A 19,875-nucleotide genomic window follows, 5' to 3' on the forward strand; every position below is an offset into this window, starting at 1 on the left:
CCTTCCTTCTCCCGGGCAGCGCGGAGCGAGGGGCCGCGGAGGCCCGCGCGGGCTCGGGGTGGTGGCAACTTCGCGCTGTCCCTCCTCCCGGGCCGCACGGGGCGAGGGCGAGGCTGGCCCGGTCCGCAGCGGCGGCGCGCCAGGGCAGCGGACCCGCGGCCGGCGAGCGCCCCTATCTCCCTCCCCGGCTTCCTTCCCCTGCAGCAGGCGTGGCGATGGCGCGGGACGCAGATCCAACGGGGAGGGCAGAGCGGCGCGCCACGCAGCACGCACCGCGGCCAGGGGCAAGCCGAGCTCCACGCCGCGTGGGGCTTCGGCATTCCGCGGCAGGCTCTCTCCCTCCCCGGCCTCTCCTCTGCTCATCTCTCCATCTCCCCTGCTCTCGGCTCTCTCCCTCCGCTCGCGCTGGCTGCGGCGGCGGAGCTCGAGCTCCCGCGCGCGCCGGCCGCGGTGACAAAGCTCCGACCGCCTCCCTCCCTCCCTCCCTCCTTCCTCCTTGTGCGAGCAGGGGCGGCGGCTCCTCCCGTTCCGAGTCCAAGCGCGAAGGTGGAGCAGTTGGGAACAGCGGCGGGAGCAGGCTGACGCAGCGGATACCGTGCCTCCGCCACCGCCACTGGATTTCCCGTATGGACACTTGAACGCCATCATTCCGTATTGTTTAGCATCTCCCGCTGCAGGAGGAAAAATGCTAAATGCGTCCGGCAGGGTCCGGTACCGGACGGGTTACCGTCCCCGCTGCAGACAGCCTTAGACTGAGGCCAACAAGAAGATGCAAAATGGATAGGCATAAACTCCGTTTGCCTGGTACACAGTGACTTCTTCAACCACGCAAAAAAACTCATCTCCAACAGACGGAGGCGGAGGCAAAGGCAAAAGCAACCGGACAACTGCCGGTGTTCCTCCCGCGCGCCGCTCGTGAAGGCCGTCGGACCGCCTCACCACGACCTCGCCGCAAGATCAAGGGCTCCCGGCTTCCGAGGCGCCCGAGGAACGGCAGCGCGCGGCTCTTCCTGCGCTCCGGGTTGGGCGCGGGGGCGGCGGCCGCGACGGCGACGACCTCCTTGGCGAGGCGCGCGTCCCCGCGCAGCACCGGCGCCGCGGGCTCCCTCCGCGCCCCGTCCCCATCCGCCTCGCCGCCGCCGAGGGAGACGAAGGAGAGGACGGAGCGGAAGAGGAGCAGCAGCGAGGAGGGAGCGGACAGGAGGAGGCCCGCCGCGGATCCGCGGCCGGCGAGCTCGCGGCCGGCGAGCCCGAGGCCGGCCAACCCGAGCCGCTGCGGGCGGAGCTCAAGGCGGCGGACGGGCCGACGGCGGAGGAACAGGAGGAGGCCTGCCGCGGATCCGCGGCCGGCGAGCCCGAGGCCGGCTGACCCGAGCCGCTGCGGGCGGAGCTCAAGGCGGCGGAGCTCGAGGCCGCCATGGGCCTCCGTTGCTCGAGCTCTAGGGGCCCGGCGCGGAGAGGGAGGGGGCGGCGGGAGGACGGGCCGGCGGCGGAGGAACAGGAGGAGGCCCGGCGCGGAGAAGGAGGGAGGGGTCGGCGGCGACTGCGGCTCGCCTGCCCCGCGGGCTGTATGCCTTCGAGGAGAGAGGAGAGGTATTTTTACCTCTCCTCTCTCCTCACGAAACAAAATGCGTCGCCTTTTGCAGGTGCTGTTGGACGAGGGATCGGTGATGCACAGTATCATCTCGGAGGCATATATCCTTTTGCGTATTGCTGTTGGAGTCAGTCTTATTGCTGCATCTGAACTCAGGGTGAGCGATCGATCGAGGGAGTACGTCTTGGTGAGCAGCTAGGCAGTCCAGCAGTCATGCACCATCTCAATTTACGACGTACGACAAGATCAAACGACCCTCAGTTTGGCCCGTACTAGATCCGGGCGCGGCTGCCGGAGACGAGAGTGAGGGAGAGGCTTCTCTTGGTCGCCATTTGATTGCCGCAGCCATGCACCGTGCCGTACGTACCACCACCTGGTGGTGATGTCTGACACCGGCAGGTAGCAGCAGGAGGGAGGACAATATATACAGCAGGCATCATCGATCCGTACACGTGCAGGCCGGGCTGGGCTGGGCAGGCAGCCAGCCCAACAACATGCGTCCAGGCAGGCCTCGAATCGAATGCCCGCAGCTGTTGAACGTTGCAGCTGGGTGGGCGCGGCGACCAATGCAAGCCATGGCCCGTGTCCATACCATACATGTGGTTTAGCTGCTGCTGAGTGCCAGCAGCTGCTGCCATATGAGATCGACCGGCCGGTCGATCGATGGAGAACCGACGGCAGAGGATCGATCTCAATCGACAGTGAATATATACCTGGCTTGTTGTAGCTGTAGCTGCTAGTACACTTGCCCGTCCATCTGTCCGGCCTCCACCGTCGACGTGCCATGCATGATGCATCATGAACTTGCATTGATCAGGAGAATATAATGTCGTTGGCGTACAGGAATGAATATATAAGTATATAATCAGGTATAAATTGCAATTTATTTGTGCAGGCTTGCTTCCATCTGTGATCAACTACTGATCATGATCTGCCCGTCCGTACCGTACGTCAAGTAAGGGTTGCATGCGTCGATCGATCGATCGCAATTCACAAATAAACCGGCCGGGGGGACGCGCTGCTGGCCGGCAGGCCGGTGCGCAGCACGTACACGTACGAATACAGGGGTTGAGCAGGCTGATCTGAGACGACGGCCGCGGCCGGTTAATTGTTGCCCCGGCCGACGACACTAGTAATAGTACTTGCTGCTGCTGCTGCTGCTGGTCCGAGCATCAAGCGCCATGCCGGCCGGCCGGCCGCCGAGATCTTCTTCTCCGGCCGGCCGGGTCGAGCGAGGATCGATCCGAGGCAGACCGGAAGGCGTGCCTTCGCAGACGACGCACACGCTGCTGCTGCTGCTGCTTTTGCCGTACGTGACCCCCCGCCCCCCGCGCGCGCGGCATGTATTAGCTTGCTATATAGTATGGCGAATATATATATATATATATCGCAACGCAAGTAAACTCCCGCATGCACGCTGCAATAACCTGAAAGTCGACGCTTCTTGGAACGATCAATTTAGGCCCTGTTTGATCTTTACTTTAAACCCCGTAAGCGCAAAAAAAAACATTATATCAAATGTTTTGAAATATACATGGAGTAGTAAATGAAGTCTATTTATAAAACTTTTTGTATGGATCGGCTGTAAATCGCGAGACGAATCTAATGAGCCTACTTTATTCGTCTCATGATTTACAACCCATCTGTGAAAAAAGTTTTATAAATAGACTTCATTTATTCATTTAGTACTTCAAATTAGTAAGATTTTTCTTTTACAAAATTTTTACATTTAAACAACTAAACACGGCCATAATTGAATTTCGTTCTGGCGCGTGGCCGTGCCGTTGACGTCGTCGTCCTGTCGTGGCCCTGCGCGCCTGGCGCCTTGCCGACGCGCTTACATAGGTTGCCGACGCTAGCTACCTTCTGGCACTACTAGCGCTGTCTTGTGCAAGAAACCCAGGACGCAGCTGCTATCGCTGCCACTCTCATAAAAATGCGGATCCAATAGTTCCAATCTAGGGCAGCCAGAAGTTGGGAAATGAAAACCCAGCAAATGGCCACTCTACATACATGTGCCTCACAAGTAACAACCAAACTCTTAGCTTGCTTTAATTTGTTGTGGGCGCGCAACCAGATGTTGGGAAATGAAAACCCAGCAAATGGCCACTGTACATACGTGTGCCTCACAAGTGACAACCAAACTCTTGATTTTTTTTAGATTACGCAATACAACTCAGACACTAATAACGTACGAAAACTCACCCCTATTAACAAATACATATATGAAAACCCTACCCTTGGTCTATAATTATCTTCGAAGACTGAACTGACAAACCCTCAAAATTAATAAAGTCACCACGGACGCCTCGCTACCAACGAGAACGTTGACTTTACCACTGAAAGCGCAACGCCATTAAATTTTAGAATATTCGTTCTTACGGAGAGTCGAATCTAAAATCTGAGGTGCTACTGAGACTTCTATAACCATCCGGCTAAAGACCTATAGTCCCTTTCGCACAACCAAACTCTTGATGAAGGGTGGGAATTTAAGCTGATTTTAATTCAGCCCACTTGAAGCGAATTCTTCGTGAGCTGGGCTTGTATTTTTGGGCCGGAAATAGGCAATTAGGAGGCCTGGATAGTTAGTTCAGTTTAGGCTAATCTCAAAAAAAAGTTCAGTTTAGGCTGCACTGGTTATTAGGCAGGCCCAAGGTCCAGCGCTGCCTACCTTACTATAAGGAGTAAAGGAAATTAGGCCGAACAATACAAGCGACTAAACGTGCTAGGGTTTACATTACTGTATCTCACAAAGTATTTAATGGAGGTTCCCTAAAAAAAAAGTATTTAATGGAGGAACCGATAGGCATTCCAACGTTTTACCAGCGCCACATACATATTCCCCTTCCTCATCTTGCATTGCAGAAAACGGCGCCGGCGCTCCTTGTCTGCCGGGACTTTTTGGGAGAAGAAGAAAAGCTCAAGCTGAGGTCAGCGCCCTTTTCAGCTCCCGTACTAGCACTCTCTTGTTTGTTTTCAGAATTCCAGAATGCCATTGTTTGTTTTCTTCAGAACTAGCTAGCAAGGTGGCCCGCGCAAATAGCGCAGGTAGCTAGATATTTGATATTTTCTATATCACTGCTTCTATTCTAAATTATTAGTCACTTTATTAGGTACATATTATCTTTGTTCTAATTGAAACTAATCTAATTCAAATTAAATTTATAGAAAATAGTACCAACATCTATAACGTCAAATTAGTTTCATTAAATCTATCATAAAATATATATTTATATTGTATTTATTTGGCATTATGAAAATTAATATATTTTACTATCCTGGTCAGTGAATAGAAATGTTCCACTTACGACAAAACTAAAGTTGTAAATAATTTTGAATGGATGTAATCACATTTGTATTCTACTCTAAAAGAAATTTATGCCAGCAGCATTGTTTGTGACATCATTGTATTTGTTTTGTCCCAATATCCTAGACGAAGGTAGCATCTATGTTTTTCCCACCATAATATTTTGTGGCATATAAATTTTTAGAATACCTCACATAGAAACATATTTTTGGTATTATTGAAAGGAATATAAAAATTAAGCTTTCAATAGAAATATATTTGTTGGTTGACTGGTAGTGAATATTTTTGTCTAAAAATTTTAGTTACGGTTAAAAATTACTCTTATTTTTTTAAGAATAAGATTTAGATGAGTGACTTAATATACACTACCCTGAGATCATTAGAATTAGTTTTTGAATATTAGTCAAAAACTTAATGAGTGGTGGATGCACTGTCTTCATTGTTTTTCATATCCAATCTCTCCAATTGCTACAACAGATCTAAACATGATCACCTTGTTTCGCGGCGGCTGCATCAATAAATTTGTTGTTATGCAAGCAAGGTATAACCCCTTGTGCTCATTCCATATATGCATGCCCTGCCGTATGATTGATATTTTTTCCCCTTTTGCTTATGCCTTTTGTCCACAAAATTGCAAATCAAATTATTTCCTAATACTAATATACACTGATATATATATTTGAATGGCCTTGTGTCTATCTACCCCCGATGTGTCTAGAGCTAAGGGGACCCATTCCCATGGCGCTGAGAAAAACCAATAATACTATTTCCTAACGCAATACATTTTGACTTGAATAGCACATGGATGAAAGATGAATTTCCATATCTTTTGTGAAAAATCTTTGACGTTATAAGCTTGGCCTATCCTATTTTTATCATGTGTGGATATTTTTAATATAATATGCAAATGTGGGATAATACAGACCGTTGGATCATCGTAAAATCCAACGGTCTAAATTATTCTCTTTTTTAGATTAACGTGGAAATTTCTAGCCTCTCTCAGCAAACGTGGTGGCTTCTTCTAACACTCAAATATTTATATAATAGATAGTTAGATCTTCAAAAAAATACAATGGTGCAAAATTTTCTCCTTTTTAAATTAACGTGAGATTTTTTAGACTCTTTCAGCAAACGTGGTGGCTTCTTTTAACACTATACTTGTTATTCAGTTGATGAATTTATGAGGCCAGTTGTTTGAGAGATCTAGTTGAGAAACAATGGAGAAATTATTTCGGCTAGGAATAACTATGCAAGACAAAGTTAATTGTACCAATTATTTTAGCGTTATATTTATATACCGAGTGTGAGAATATGCGTGGCAGAGGTGGCCTTGGACCTGAGGAACCAAACTTTGATGTACTTAAAAACGGACATATTTTTTGATGTGACTTTTCCTTATTTTTTTTAATCCTGCCTAGAAACGTAAGCAAGCTACCTTTGTTTTTGATAGAGTCCTAGTACGATTTTGCTTTGATCGAGTCCTAGTATGACCCTGCCTAGAATCGAACTATGCTACCTTTCTCGATATTAATTGAGTCCTAGTTCAGGTGTCCGACTACAATAGCAAATACACAAATTTTATCGTGTGTGGATATTTTTAATATAATATGCAAACGTGGGATAATATAGACCGTTGGATCTTCGTAAAATCCAACGGTCTAAATTCTTTTCTTTTTTAGATTAACGTGGGAATTTCTAGCCTCTCTCAGCAAACGTGGTGGCTTCTTCTAACACTCAAATATTTATATAATAGATTCTAGCATTCCTTGTTCTGGTTTCGAGAAACAGTATATATAGGTTGCTTTTGATAGAACTTTTAGTAGAATTCCAGGCTGATTCATGAATTATACGCGTGTTTGATAGGTTTTTTTTACTAGAATTCTAGGCTGATTCGTACGGTTTGTGTTCCTGTAATCCCCACATGTTCGTCCGCTTGGAATTGGGTACCCGTATATTGGTAGGTATTGGCGCCGCCGTCAAATCGGCCTTGAGTAAGTAGTGTGTGTCTCTTTTTTTTTTGAAAGAAAGCCTTGAGTAGTGTCTCTCTTTCATTTTTTCCCCCATTTGAATTGAAGAGGCAGCGTCGAATGAAGTCCCCGTTCAGACGGCATATGGGGCTCCCATTCCCATCAAGGGACAAGGATATTGGGCCTAGAATACGCCTCGAAGCCCAGTACTGGATTTGGGCTTAAGAAGAGAGCACTTACCTCCCTACATGGGCCGAATCCTGAAGGCTTTTCCTTTCTGTTTCCTCCTCCCTCCTACTGGCTCCGCCGGGGTTTCTTCTCACGTGGAGTCAGTCATAGGCCGAATCCTTGAGTAGTTTATCTATATAAACTAGATAAATCTATAAAAAAATCTAGACGAATCTATAGATAAATCTAGATAAATCTATAACCCAGTCATACATGATCCAATAATCATAAAATTTTTACTGCAGCTCAATCATATAATAATTAGCCCACCATAAAAATTTCACAATAATTGGATGACGGAAACTGTATCTATAAATTAATTACAGAAAAATATATATAAAAAGATATAGCAAAAAAATTGTATTAAATTATATCATATAATATGTTCACTGCGTATATCTACTCATGTGGAGTCTAACAAAATTGGATTTTCTACTTTATGATTTTTTTATGATTTACTAGGATTTTTCAAAGATTCGGTTAAAATAAATATAAAAGAAAAATAATAAAACCGCCCTCAAACCCACTCAAGGAGGTCATGCGACTGGTTTTGGGAGTTCGAGGAGACTGATCAGCCAGTTTCAAAGTCTAAGGAGGAAAAGTGGACTCGGTCCAAAGTTTAGAGAGGCAAAAAGAACTTTTTTTTTTTTCTTTGTTTCCTCCCTCCTACTGGCCCCCCTCCGGGTTTCTTCTCTTTTTCCGTCGGAGGCTCGGACACTGGCGTCGCGTTGCTTTCCTTGCCGCGACGGTAATCGATAGGAAATGACCCGATCCGAACATCCCAGGAGGACGAAAGGATCCACAGATTTGTTCAATCCGGACCGGAGGTGTTTGATTTCCGCCGCCGCCGCCTCTTCCTTCGCCGTTGCTCCTCACTCTTCTCGCCCATGTTACCCACCCCCTTCCTGCCTGTCGATGCCGCAGAGGCACCCGGTGACCCGCCTTTGTGAATCCGAAACAATTTGGCACAATCTATTCAAATCGATCCAACAGTTTATCGGAATGATTTATTTATGGTGGTATGGTCTTGACGGAGGGGCTCGTCGGCGTCGGGGACGATGGCTGGAGACAAGCGGCGACGCCCGACGTGGGCCGAGCGGCAGCGATACTGGGCTTAATTGGGCTAGGGAGAGCGGTGCTGGGTCACTTTACGGCGCAGCCCACACCAGAGACACAGACAGACAGCATAGGCCAGGTTAGACATGGGCCTATGATGGGCTATAAAAGGCCCAGTCACTACATGGTCGGTTAGCCGAAGCCCAAAAAAAAAAAGGCACGCACGAAGGTGGTTAGCGAAATACTCGCTGAGCTGGCCCCTTGGAACCACTCTCATTACTCGCATGCCCTTCTGGTAATGCTTCGAGAGAAGTCACTAGGTATGCAACCAAGAATGGTTTTGGGTGGATTTCTAAATTAATTACGTAATTCTAGACACAGCTATATATCTAAAAAAATCAAAACGATCTATAATTTGGAATAGAGAGAGTATAATATGCTAATTTGTATTATTGACCTAATGACTCAAAACAAAAAAGTAACTCACATCTCTTTTGGATAGCATACCAAAATTTAACCTTCTCCAGCAACGAGCTAATCGGGGCTATAATTGTACAACACGCCCTCTCAGCTCGGCTGCGTGCCTATAAATCTAAAAGTTACTCTAGTCTCTAGTTGATTGAAGAGGTAGCTGTTGCTGCGCCCTACCTTGGTGTTGGAACTATCTTTTCTAAACCATCACCTCATATACGAAGCGACTAGACACGGCTCCAGTTACACACGGGAATTCACTATTGTTCAAAATTCTGGCTAGCAACACGTATTAAATTGTAAACGATTACGGGATACAAGCAATGTCATATATGGCCTGACGTGATTGTCATGTCCAGTGACGGATGCAGGATTGAGCTCCAGGGGGCTCTTCTCTTATTCTTCCTCCTCCCGCCTCTCATTCCCTCTTTCTTCCTCCTCAAATTTGTAGGGGGGCTTGTGGAGGCTCCAATGGAGTTACTGGGGGGTAGGGGGCTCGAGACCCCTTCACCTCCACTGGCTCCGCCCCTGGTCATGCAATTGCTCTTCATCTTGCTTATGACTGTCTCGTGCCATTTAAAGAGTGTCATTTGCACTACAGTATACCTCTGTGAAGCGGTTTGCAATATGAGATACTATTTTCGTACTACAGTTAAATCCGAAGGTCGTCAATCAGATTAACATCACTGAGATCAAATCTTGTGTCATAAAGTGAAGTGGAAGCAAAAGCAATACCTTCAAGAGAAACACCATTGTCAAGTTTAGAGGAAAACTCACGTGTGATGAGCTGTGTCATCCCCTACTACCTTGATGTCATCAACAACATTGAAGTTAAGGAGGACCCATTCATAAAACGTCAGCACCACCATAGAAGTTCCTACATTGCGGTGCTTGATGAATTCATATCTTTATAACAATAAACCTTGACTCATCTGTACAGTGATAACATCTTGCTCTCAGAAAAGTGCAATATATATACATATTTGAATATGAGGAAAACATACTCACTGAAGAGTACGAAGGAGCTTATGCATGCCATCCATTACCTTGCTATCATTGATAACATGAAGAAATCAACGAAACAAGGTTGAACATTATTAGCTCCTCGCTGCCACATCAGTGATAACGTCAACTGTGTGGGTGTAAGTGGGTTTACTTAGGCCTGTCTTAGTGGGACACTCACCTTCCTCTCTTTCTTTATAATGAGACTGCCATGTCAACAAACTCATGACACTCATACTAAGATTGACCTTATAAATCTAATTGCTGCTCTTGTCGATGTATTTATTCTACCAGAGCTTATTTTCAACCTAATTAAGCTTAGTAAACATCAGCATCAGCCCCGAAAGGCAAACCAAGTTAAATGCCAATAAAATGTACAATGTGAATCTTTGAGGCGCGATTGGGTTATTAGCTCAATATATATCTATAACATGTATGACGGGATGAATCTAGCAACTTACTCTCCTCGGCACCTGCTCTATGTTGAACTTAGGTTCAGTCCACACAAATAGTCCCATCGTCATTCATAGCGGCCCTGTTCGGCTGGGCGAGAGCTGCTGGGCTGGAACTGCTGGGCTCATCCGCAGATTCGGTATTTCCAGCGAGTCCAGCGCCAGCCCCAGCCCCAGCCGCGTCGTTTCCAGCGAACCGAACAGGGCGAGCATGTCCAAACATCTTAGTTGTAAGGTTATGTACGCAGACACTGCTTTATTGCACGAACACACATCGTAAAATACAACAAAAGCATCAAACCAATCGAGATGGCATTGCTAAATCGCCCATCATCAAATGTGAACATTGTAGAAATAATTAAAGCAAACTATATATGAGTCATTTTAGTCTAAAAATATCAACATTAAACAAACCTATTTGACAAAGGAACCACCCCGCTTTTATAGAAAGCATATAAAGTTGCGGTGCAAACGAGCTGGAGAAAACAGCTTACAAGTTCGAGCGAAAAGAAAAAGGCCGTACACTGACTTCACAACAGTTTCTAAAAACATAGGGCTATAGAGGAAACAAATCACATGAAAGAGTTGTAGCTATCTTTTGGCACTTGCAGAGACGAGTCCACCCAAGCAGCAACTTGTAGTTTCTGCACGTCCAACGTCTTCTGATCAGCAGCTCGAAGTAGCACACCCCATTTCTGGAAACAAGAAATGATCCGAAAGATCAGTTCGACCGGATTACGTACAAACAACCCCTCAATTATCATCTTGTTGCGAGCTTTCCAAAGCACCCAAAACACTATTGCTAACAAGAGCATTAAACAAACCTATTAAAAAATGAAAGTGTTATTCACGCACAATCCATGTGGCATGATATTATCGTGGGACATGGTTGGGTTGAATACCACGCATTATATGATCCAAGATGTCTCACACTCTCACCGAAATCACCAATAATATTATGGAACTTGTAAGTGATTAGTTGCCAAAGGTGGAAGTTTCTTTATGACATAACCGAAGGTCGAAGTAGAGCCGTAGTAACAACATAAATGATTTTTTGGGCATCATGTGTACTACTCCCTCCGTTCCAAATTATAGGTCGTTTGACTTTTTCAACCTCAAATTTGACCACTCGTCTTATTCAAAAAAATTATACAAATATAGTCAAATTTAAGTCATTCTTGAAGAACGTGTATTGATAAACTAATCCACAACAACATAAGTGATATTTTGCATAAATTTTTGAATAAGACGAGTGATCAAACTTAAGGTTGAAAAAATCAAACGACCTATAATTTGGAACGGAGGGAGTATTGGACAAAGTGCCACAGTGTGTCATGGAACTACCACATGGAATCCACAAAGAAAATATTTTACCTGGTGAACAACTTTGCATAATGGAACACTCAATCTACTCCATTCTTAACATCAAAATAGGGTACATCCAGAAAAATCAAACCAACTAAATTAATGAAATGCCATTTCGGTTTTGTTTGATTTTGGTCATGGAAGACTGGGGGTTGTTTGGAAGTAACGAATTTTGTAATTTTAGAAAGTTGTGAGTAGTAGTATTTTCTAGAATTTGGAGAACTCCACCCAAGATCAAAACCTAGCTTCCGTGCTATGGTTTATCCTTTAAATTTGGAACGACCCGATCTCAGTTAGCCCAATACCTCCCCACAATTCGTCTGGAAAAAAAAATCGCTCTCGCCCCGTGACGCGGGCGCCCTAGTGCTCCTCTCTCGGACGATGAGGCCCTCCTCATCGCCGACGAGGTGAGCGCAACCCGTCCTCCCCCTTCGCTCCAGCGATCTCATGGTCGTCCCCTGCCGCCGCCCTCCCCTGTCACTCTCGCATTTGCGACCACTGTTGTTGCGCCGTCACGCAGTGCGGCGCCCAGACCCCGTCGGATGTTACGTGTCCTCACCCGCGCAGGCGATTCAGCTCCTCACCGATTCGGTTCGTTGCGATCCAAATTGCATTGCTTATCTTGATATATGTAGTCTGTTTGGACTTCGATCTTGTTTGAGAGTTGAGTGTTTTCTAATCCGATTGCTGCATTGTTCTTTTCAATCGTGAAATTGGGGAAACAATTTCTTCCTAAAATTCGAGATGGCACCCAAACGTGAGTGTTGATGTCGGAATCCAGTTTCTGCTGATTATAATGGAAACGGAGTCGATTTTAATGGCAACATGAATATTATTTCAGCGAAAAGTGTGAAAGCCTGGTTATATTCCTTAAATGTGGAGTTCCTGTGAATATTGGATTTGACACTATCGAGAATCATGTATGTGCAGTGTACTGAACATTAGTCACCCCCTTCATTACGTGTTGAACCCACTTGTTTCTTCGTTCTGATTGAGACCTGCTTTCCATATCATGTCATATTTTTTTCGATGTATTCTAGCTTTATGAAACGACACTCATAAAATTATCTGCAGATATGGAGTGCAACAGAGATGACGCTGCACGATCAAAGAGTATTGCTGAAAGGAAGTTCAGGGAGAATGATTTTGCAGGTGCGAAGAGGTTTGCCCTGAAAGCAAGATCTCTTTTTAAGCCTCTTGAGGGAATTGATCAGATGATTGCAGCTTTGGATGTCCACATAAGGGCACAGATAAAGATTGGAGGGGAGAATGACTGGTATGGGATCTTAGAAGTATCACCCTTTGCTGATGAGGAGGCAATCAAGAAGCAATACAAGAAGTTGGCCTTCCGAACTCATCCCGACAAGAACAGCTCTATCTGTGCTGAAGCTGCATTTAACCTCATCTCAGATGCTTGGAGTGTGTTGTCGGATACTACCAAGAGGATGGCATATGACCGTAAGAGGCATGTGTGTGACCTACAGAATAACTACAAAGCAAGTGCTCGTAACACTTCCAATTCCTCTACATCAAGTGTGAAGGTCTTCTGCGACAGACCTAGAAAGGTGGCACCCCACCCTGCCGCCCACCAAGTGCCAGACACATTCTGGACACACTGCGGTTCATGTTTTATGAGCATGCAGTACTCCAGGGAATATGTCAACCAGATTCTGAAGTGTCCAGTTTGTCATGAGGTGTTTCTTGCTGCCGAAGTTCCACCTCCAAGCTCTTCGAGTTACCCTAATGGGCGTACTAATAATGACATTGATGGCAATACATTTCCTGGCATGGCAACACCAGGAGTACAGGCAGGAGTTTCATGTAGCAACCAGAATGGTTATCCAGCAGTGCTCAAATCTACAACCTGTGCAAATCGTACTCGATATACAGTCCAAGGGAATGCAGGTGAGGCTAATATAGCCACAAATGAAGCAGCAAATTCCAGAGAGGTTATGCAGGATGTAAGGAAACATGCGCCTGCAGTCTCTTCTGTCAAACGAGCAAATGCAGCAACAAGGGTACATGAAGCTGCTAAGAGAAAACGTGTCAATTGTGGCAAGCAAGCAACTTGCCAGTCAGCAAGCTCTTGTCCTGATGGTGATGGATGCAAACCGATCCCCGCAGCAAAAAGAGGGCCTCGCTCTACAGCTCAAACCTCAGGTCCCAAGAATCGTAAAGTGTCTTCTGCTGATCTTAACTGTGAATACTCTGGTGCTGCTGGAAGGACAACTTTTGGCAGAGTGCTGATGCAGTTAGATGTCCGTGGCATCCTGATCGGAAGTAGGAAACTTCAGATTCGTGAGAAATTGCAAGAATTGAACAGCAAGAAGGCCAATGTGAAAAATAAAGAAAAGATGCAGAATAGCAAGAAAAGCAGCACAAAAGGTGTATGCAACACAGCAATTGATGTCAATAAAATTGAGATGAAACCAAGCATCAGTTCAGTTGATCCCAAACATGATTTCATGAAGCTGGCTAGCAAAAGAGTTGATTCAGAAGAAGTGCAGAGGGAGAAGTGCAGCAAACAGGTTGGTCTAGAAGAAAAGTTGAAGTCATGGCAGTGGAGGTCACGTGAAGTACATATAGTTTATACAAGGAGAAACCGCAAGGAACACAAGAAAGAACTAGAGGATGGCGTAACTGGTGCTAATCCAGCAACAGAGCACAAAGTGGCTGACAAAAATGGATGTTTGAACCAGGAATCTCCTGATAAAGGATCTGGTGAAATGTCTGTTCCTGATGCTGATTTCTTCAACTTTGGTGATCATTCTGAAAGTTCATTTCAAAACGATCAAGTATGGGCCATGTATGATGAAGAAGATGGTATGCCTCGCTACTATGCTTTGATTAGAAAAGTTCTTTCCACTCACCCTTTTAAAGCTAGACTGGCCTACCTCAAAGCAAATGACTGCAATGAATTTGGATCTTCCAATTGGATCTCATATGGATACTCCAAGACCTGTGGTGAGTTCAAGGTTGGTGCGTCCAAAGGTACTGACAAAGTGAATATATTCTCACATAAGGTCAACTGTGACAAAGGTCCTGGTGGCATCATCAGAATTTTTCCTAAAAAGGGTGATATCTGGGCTCTGTACCAGAACTGGTCCCCTGACTGGGATGAATTTACACCTGATGATACAATGTACAAGTATGAACTGGTAGAGGTCATTGATAGCTACAACCCAGCTGAAGGCATTTCTGTAATTCCTATTGTGAAAGTTCCTGGGTTTGTGTCAGTGTTTAAGCCCTTTCATGATGCAAAAAAATCCTGGAGGATTCCGAAGGAGGAGATGCTGCGATTTTCACACCAAGTGCCATTCCATGTCCTTACCGGAGAAGAAGCTCCTAATGCTCCCAAGGGGTGCTATGAACTGGATCCAGGCTCAACTCCACAGGAACTTCTTAAAGTGGTTCAGCCGTCTGGTGATGCTAAATAAGTTTGCCCTTGAAGCTGGTGCTTGCTCTGTATTTTCGTTTTGTGTTAGGAACTGTTTTCTTCTTTGAAGCTGTCATCAGTTGGTTCATGCGGGTGTCTTTTGAACTGTACATTATATAGTCCATGTTGTGCTGATGTTGCAGTTTCCTGTCAAGAGTTTGCAGATTTAAATGTACAATGTGCTCAGTTCTCGTTCTCGATGCTTTAAGCATCAAGAGCTGAAGAAATCCATGACAATTATGCCTCCTAAACGCAATTGCGAATTTTTCCACTTTCTTTTAACTGTTAATTATGCTGTTATACTGTATCCGTGAGCTGATCTCTGTTGCAGTTGCAGTGGGTAAAAAAATGCGCGTGTTTTTTTTTCTCCCTAATTGAAAATACATTTCGTTTAGTTGTTTTTTTCCCTAGAACGTGTAGAATTGCATCTCGTTTTATCAATCGATGGATTACATGCCAATTCCATGGCTTGGATTAGTTGTAGAGTAGGCTTTCCAGCATTTTCTGAATTATGCTGCACCTGTTAAATAGTTTATGACAAAAAGGTTAATTCAGGGATACTGAGGTCTTGCACTTTTGAATTTTGGCAGCGTATCAGCTAATCGTGTATATCAATCATCGTGTGGTCTACACTTTCGATCATGAACTTTGGCATGGAGCTGCTAATGGATTTAAAAATGCTGCCGCTGAATTATTTGCACCAAACATCTCATGCGTCAAACTAAAACTGCTTTCAGCTAATCAACAGGTATCAGGCTGACTGAAACATAGGCCGCTATCTTTTAATAGTAGCAAGTACCACTACATCTCAATGCACCAGAATCAAAACATTAATATCCCGGTTATTATTGTATATAAACTCAGTTCTGGGCAGATGACTGCACATCCAGAAACATTACAAACTTAACGAGATGATAACCAAACATACAAAATCCATGACTATTCCAATTTCAACAACAATAACCTTTAACATATTTAGGTCAGCCTGCCCAGTTGACATCGTAGCTTCCCGACCCAAATTCTGATAGGTGATAAAAGGAAACAGTTCGCTTGCTTGAGCGTGATACAAAACAAACCACAGTGCCATGGATTTGTGTGCAACACAGAGACTTGTCACAACAACATACAAATATCTAAAGATTGGCCAATGATATGAAATTGCTAAAATTTCAATGTGCTTGGCTGAAGAAGGCAAAAGACCTGTCAGGCCAAGGCAGAGGGGCACGGATCAAATGCTGTGCCACATGCTATCCACTGCTTTTTGCGGCTGCATGGGAGCATGCAATCAGGAACCTTCTGCCACTCCCTTTTCAAAAGGTTGTAGGTAACAAGACGGTTCATCCGCTTCGCCTTCAAGGAGAGCATGAGCAAACCACTGTTGCCCAGGCATGTCATCTTCATGTGCTTACCGTAGAACTCTAAGCACCAGATATTTGGCATTCTGTCCACCTCCTTCCAGAGGAGAGTCATCTTCTGCAACTCCCATATGCAGACGCAGGTCGCTGCATTCTTGCACAGCAGACCCACAAGCATGACCCTTCCCTGGAACTCGGCAAGTGTGTGGTCAGTCAGATGCAGTGGCAGTGGGATGGCAAACTGTCTCCAAATCCCTGTGCTTACATCATATGACAAAACACCATCTGGTTCTGCACACATGAAGTATAGCGTGCTGCCAACCGCCACAGGCTGTGACCTGAAATTCAGAGCAAGTGGCAGTTTGATGCTTGTAGGGAAAACTCCTGGACAAGACCACATGTTCTTTGTAGAGTCATACACTTCATAAGTCCCATCATTTCCTAACCACATTACTTTGTAGCCATGACTAGAACTTCTTCCGTTCAACACCATCCCTACTGCAACTCTTGACCATCCCTGGACTGATCTGGGTGGGATCTCCTTGAGTGATTGCCTAAGAGGGTTGCAAATGTAGAAATTCCTGTGGCTCAGATCCAATAAACAGACAAGGCCACCCACAGATGCCACTGGAATAACTATCTTTGTAGGAGCAAGAGGAACAGATGGGTGGTGCCATTTCTTCAGTGAAGGGTCATACATTGCAACATTATTGTTTGCATTCTCATGGGTGATTGTATAGAACCATGGCAGTCCATGTGGAGCTTCAGAGTACTGATGAGAGAAACTGTCTGAGCCCAAAAGAGAAGACCACTTTCGGCAGACAGTGCGGAATCGAAAAATTGCAGCAACTGGAAGCCTTGCAATGACAGTTTCAAAAAGATCTTCAGGGAACTCTTTCCAAATCTCCTGTTGCATTACCTCAGTTGTGTTTGAGCAGGGCGCCTTCTCGCGGTTTCGATCTCTCCGCGGTCGCTTGCGAGGAGGAGATTGGTTAGTCTCCATGATCTTCAGTAATTCCGAGTTGTATCCAGTCCGTCCTCCACAATAATCATCTTTGATTGAACCATGTTCAAAGTCAAGTAAATACCATCTGTAAAACATGCATAAGCCCAATCAGTCCACCTTAGTTATGGGGGGAAATGTTCTGGAAAGCACTTGAACAAGAAATTTTTGCCAGACACAAAGGGAAGGATATAAGACAAGCTACCGGCCTACGGCTCCACCTCCCAGACTAAAATTTGAGCACTTCTTGCCATGCTAGCAAAATACCTTTTCATGTACAGTTGCGTATCAACAAAATCGCCAACTACATGTATAATTCATTCATGCATATGCAGTTAGTAGTTACATACAAAAAAAAGGACTGCATGTATGATCCATTCATGTAGGTGTAGCACAACACAAAAATATAAGAGCATCGCAACGGTTTCTCCAATTTGTTGAACGAGAAATACAAACAGATTGACTGGTTGGCTTTCTATACTGCACAACTATCAGGCTTCTCGCCCATTTTCCCACCAATATCCATCATGTCGTTCTAAAGCCTTGCCATGGTAATTAGAGGGAGCCTGATTAATTAAACCCAAGCAATACCACACGAAGTCAATCATATGTTTTCAGCGGGTCTAGAATTGCTATTCAGAGAATCATACATCCTATAGTAAGGGGAAATGTAAACTTAACGGACTGGATTTTACATGAAGGGAATGAAGGATATTCTTTATGGTTCAATAAGAAATGCAGTGAGAGAATAATCTAAGAAGACACTCAACCACCACTGAAACTCTTTATGGAGTATGTTTATTGAAAAAAATGGATCTATGTGCAAAAGATTGGCATGTGATCTTTCATGTGACATGCCCATACAATTTAGCAAAGAGGAGTAATGCACGTATGCATAACGAAGCATAGCATGAATTGCTTGACATACAAACATAACATACACAAACAATAGCAGTGACATAAGAGCCAGATTGCCAGAATCAGCCTCGCGGTGGAAAGGATTCTTTAGCGCAACTAATCATGTTCCCACCGCATTTCCAGCTAAGCCTAGTGACCATGTTTACCAGGTCCGCCTTTAAAAACTACAGACTAGGTAAGTGGATCCCCTCGTTTCCTTTGTTTCGGTCGCTTGCCAACAAAGCTGTGCAAACCGCGCCCCAAAGTCAAACTGACCAGGATTTATTAACATTATTATCGGTGTCACATACCCTAGGCATAACATCGGGGTGTGGACTTTCTCGTGCTCTATTCCACGGGTGTGAGTACTTAATCTTGTCCTATGCCTGGGGCAATGCTAAAACTTGTGACCACGGAAACCGTGACACCGGGTAATTCCAAAACTTGCGACCGCGGATACCGGGTAATAATTAACTAGTAACAGCAAGTCTAATCTACAATTAAAGGAGTCACGGGATTGTCCATTTCTACGGCGCACGGCATGTTCGTCCAGCTACCCGGGAAGGACGGACAAATCTACCAAAGTGGGCAACACAGGTATGGCAAATTCGTGGAGACAGGGGATCGGAAATGTAAAGCGCGTGCAACACGCAGACGCAAGAGAAAGCACGCGTGCTGAACATACTAGCCAAGGATCTGCGCGGGCGGCCGAATTTCCCCAGAACAACAAACCGAGGTGCCTATCCGATTCTGATAGATAGATCAACAAACAAACGGAAATAACCCGCGAGGCAAGCAAATTCCCGCGGCACCCCGCCGGGTAAACCCCGCCGCAAGCAGATCCGAGCGAAGCGGGGGGCGGGAGACGAAGGGCGCGAACGAGAACGAGAGGCAGAGGGGGGGAGCGCTGCGGAGTAGTAGTAACCAAGGGGACGAGAGGGAGGGAGGTTTCGTTGCCTGGGGAGCGGGTGGGCGTTGGCGCCGTAGAGGTCCCAGAGCTCCTGCACCTGGCCGACGAGCTGGCGCAGCGCGGCCACCTCCCCCATCCCCGGCTGCCGCTGCCGGCGCCGCCGCCGGCCTCCTCGCCGCGCCTCTCTCTCTCTCTCTCTCTCTCTCTCTCTCTCTCCTTCTCCCCCCCTTCCCGGGTCGAGTTGGAGTTGGGGTTGGGGGCTCCGCTCCGCTCGGGGTCGGCCCCCCTTTTCCGCCTCGCTAAATGCGGCCGCACCTGACGCCGTGCGCCTCACACGCACACCCGCCTGAAGCTCTGAAGCGTGCGTCGCGTGTGCGCCCGCCTGCCCGCCTGGGTTATATGCTTTGCTGCGTTGCGGTTGGTCGGGGTCGGGTCCGTCTCATTGGCTTGCTTGCTGGGTTGGGTTTAAACTACCGGTTGGGGTTGGGGTTGGGTGTGGTGCGGTTTAAGTAAGCATCATTCCTTTTTTTTGTTTTTATGGATGGATGGATTGTATGGAGGATTAGAAATGGAGATAGAGGGATTAGAATGCGGGTGTGTTGGCCATGTAGATCATAGAAAAACGGCTGTAGAGATGGCCTTTTGGAGGGTGTCGTCTTGGTCGTCGTGTAGAATAGACAAGGGTGTTATCCTTTTGTCTCTGTTTGGACCACGGTGCAGGCTTCACATGACAACATTGGTATTTGTTTAGTAAGTAATAAAATTATTTGCAATATAATACGGCAAATTTGTAATTCTTTATGAAATTATATGTAATTTGGGGTATGTCGAC

At 45.9% G+C, this 19,875-nt stretch overlaps 2 protein-coding genes across 2 annotated transcripts; one reads left to right on the forward strand and one right to left on the reverse strand.

Moving 5' to 3' along the window:
- Nucleotides 1–11,758: 11,758 nt before the first annotated feature.
- On the forward strand, nucleotides 11,759–15,053 carry LOC120709106. Its single transcript, XM_039994632.1, has 2 exons — nucleotides 11,759–12,033; nucleotides 12,517–15,053. The coding sequence occupies exons 1-2, from the start codon at nucleotides 11,985–11,987 to the stop codon at nucleotides 14,877–14,879; spliced, it is 2,412 nt and encodes an 803-aa protein (XP_039850566.1). The 5' UTR covers nucleotides 11,759–11,984; the 3' UTR covers nucleotides 14,880–15,053.
- Nucleotides 15,054–15,690: 637 nt separating this feature from the next.
- LOC120709107 (F-box only protein 6-like) lies at nucleotides 15,691–19,382 on the reverse strand. The gene is made up of 2 exons (XM_039994633.1): nucleotides 19,091–19,382; nucleotides 15,691–17,324 (listed from the first exon to the last, which is right to left on the reverse strand). Exons 1-2 carry the CDS (start codon nucleotides 19,177–19,179, stop codon nucleotides 16,082–16,084), a joined length of 1,332 nt encoding a protein of 443 aa, XP_039850567.1. The 5' UTR covers nucleotides 19,180–19,382; the 3' UTR covers nucleotides 15,691–16,081.
- Between the last annotated feature and the right edge of the window lie 493 nt (nucleotides 19,383–19,875).

The sequence above is a fragment of the Panicum virgatum genome, chromosome 5K (assembly GCF_016808335.1).
Source record: "Panicum virgatum strain AP13 chromosome 5K, P.virgatum_v5, whole genome shotgun sequence".
NCBI lineage: Eukaryota > Viridiplantae > Streptophyta > Magnoliopsida > Poales > Poaceae > Panicum > Panicum virgatum.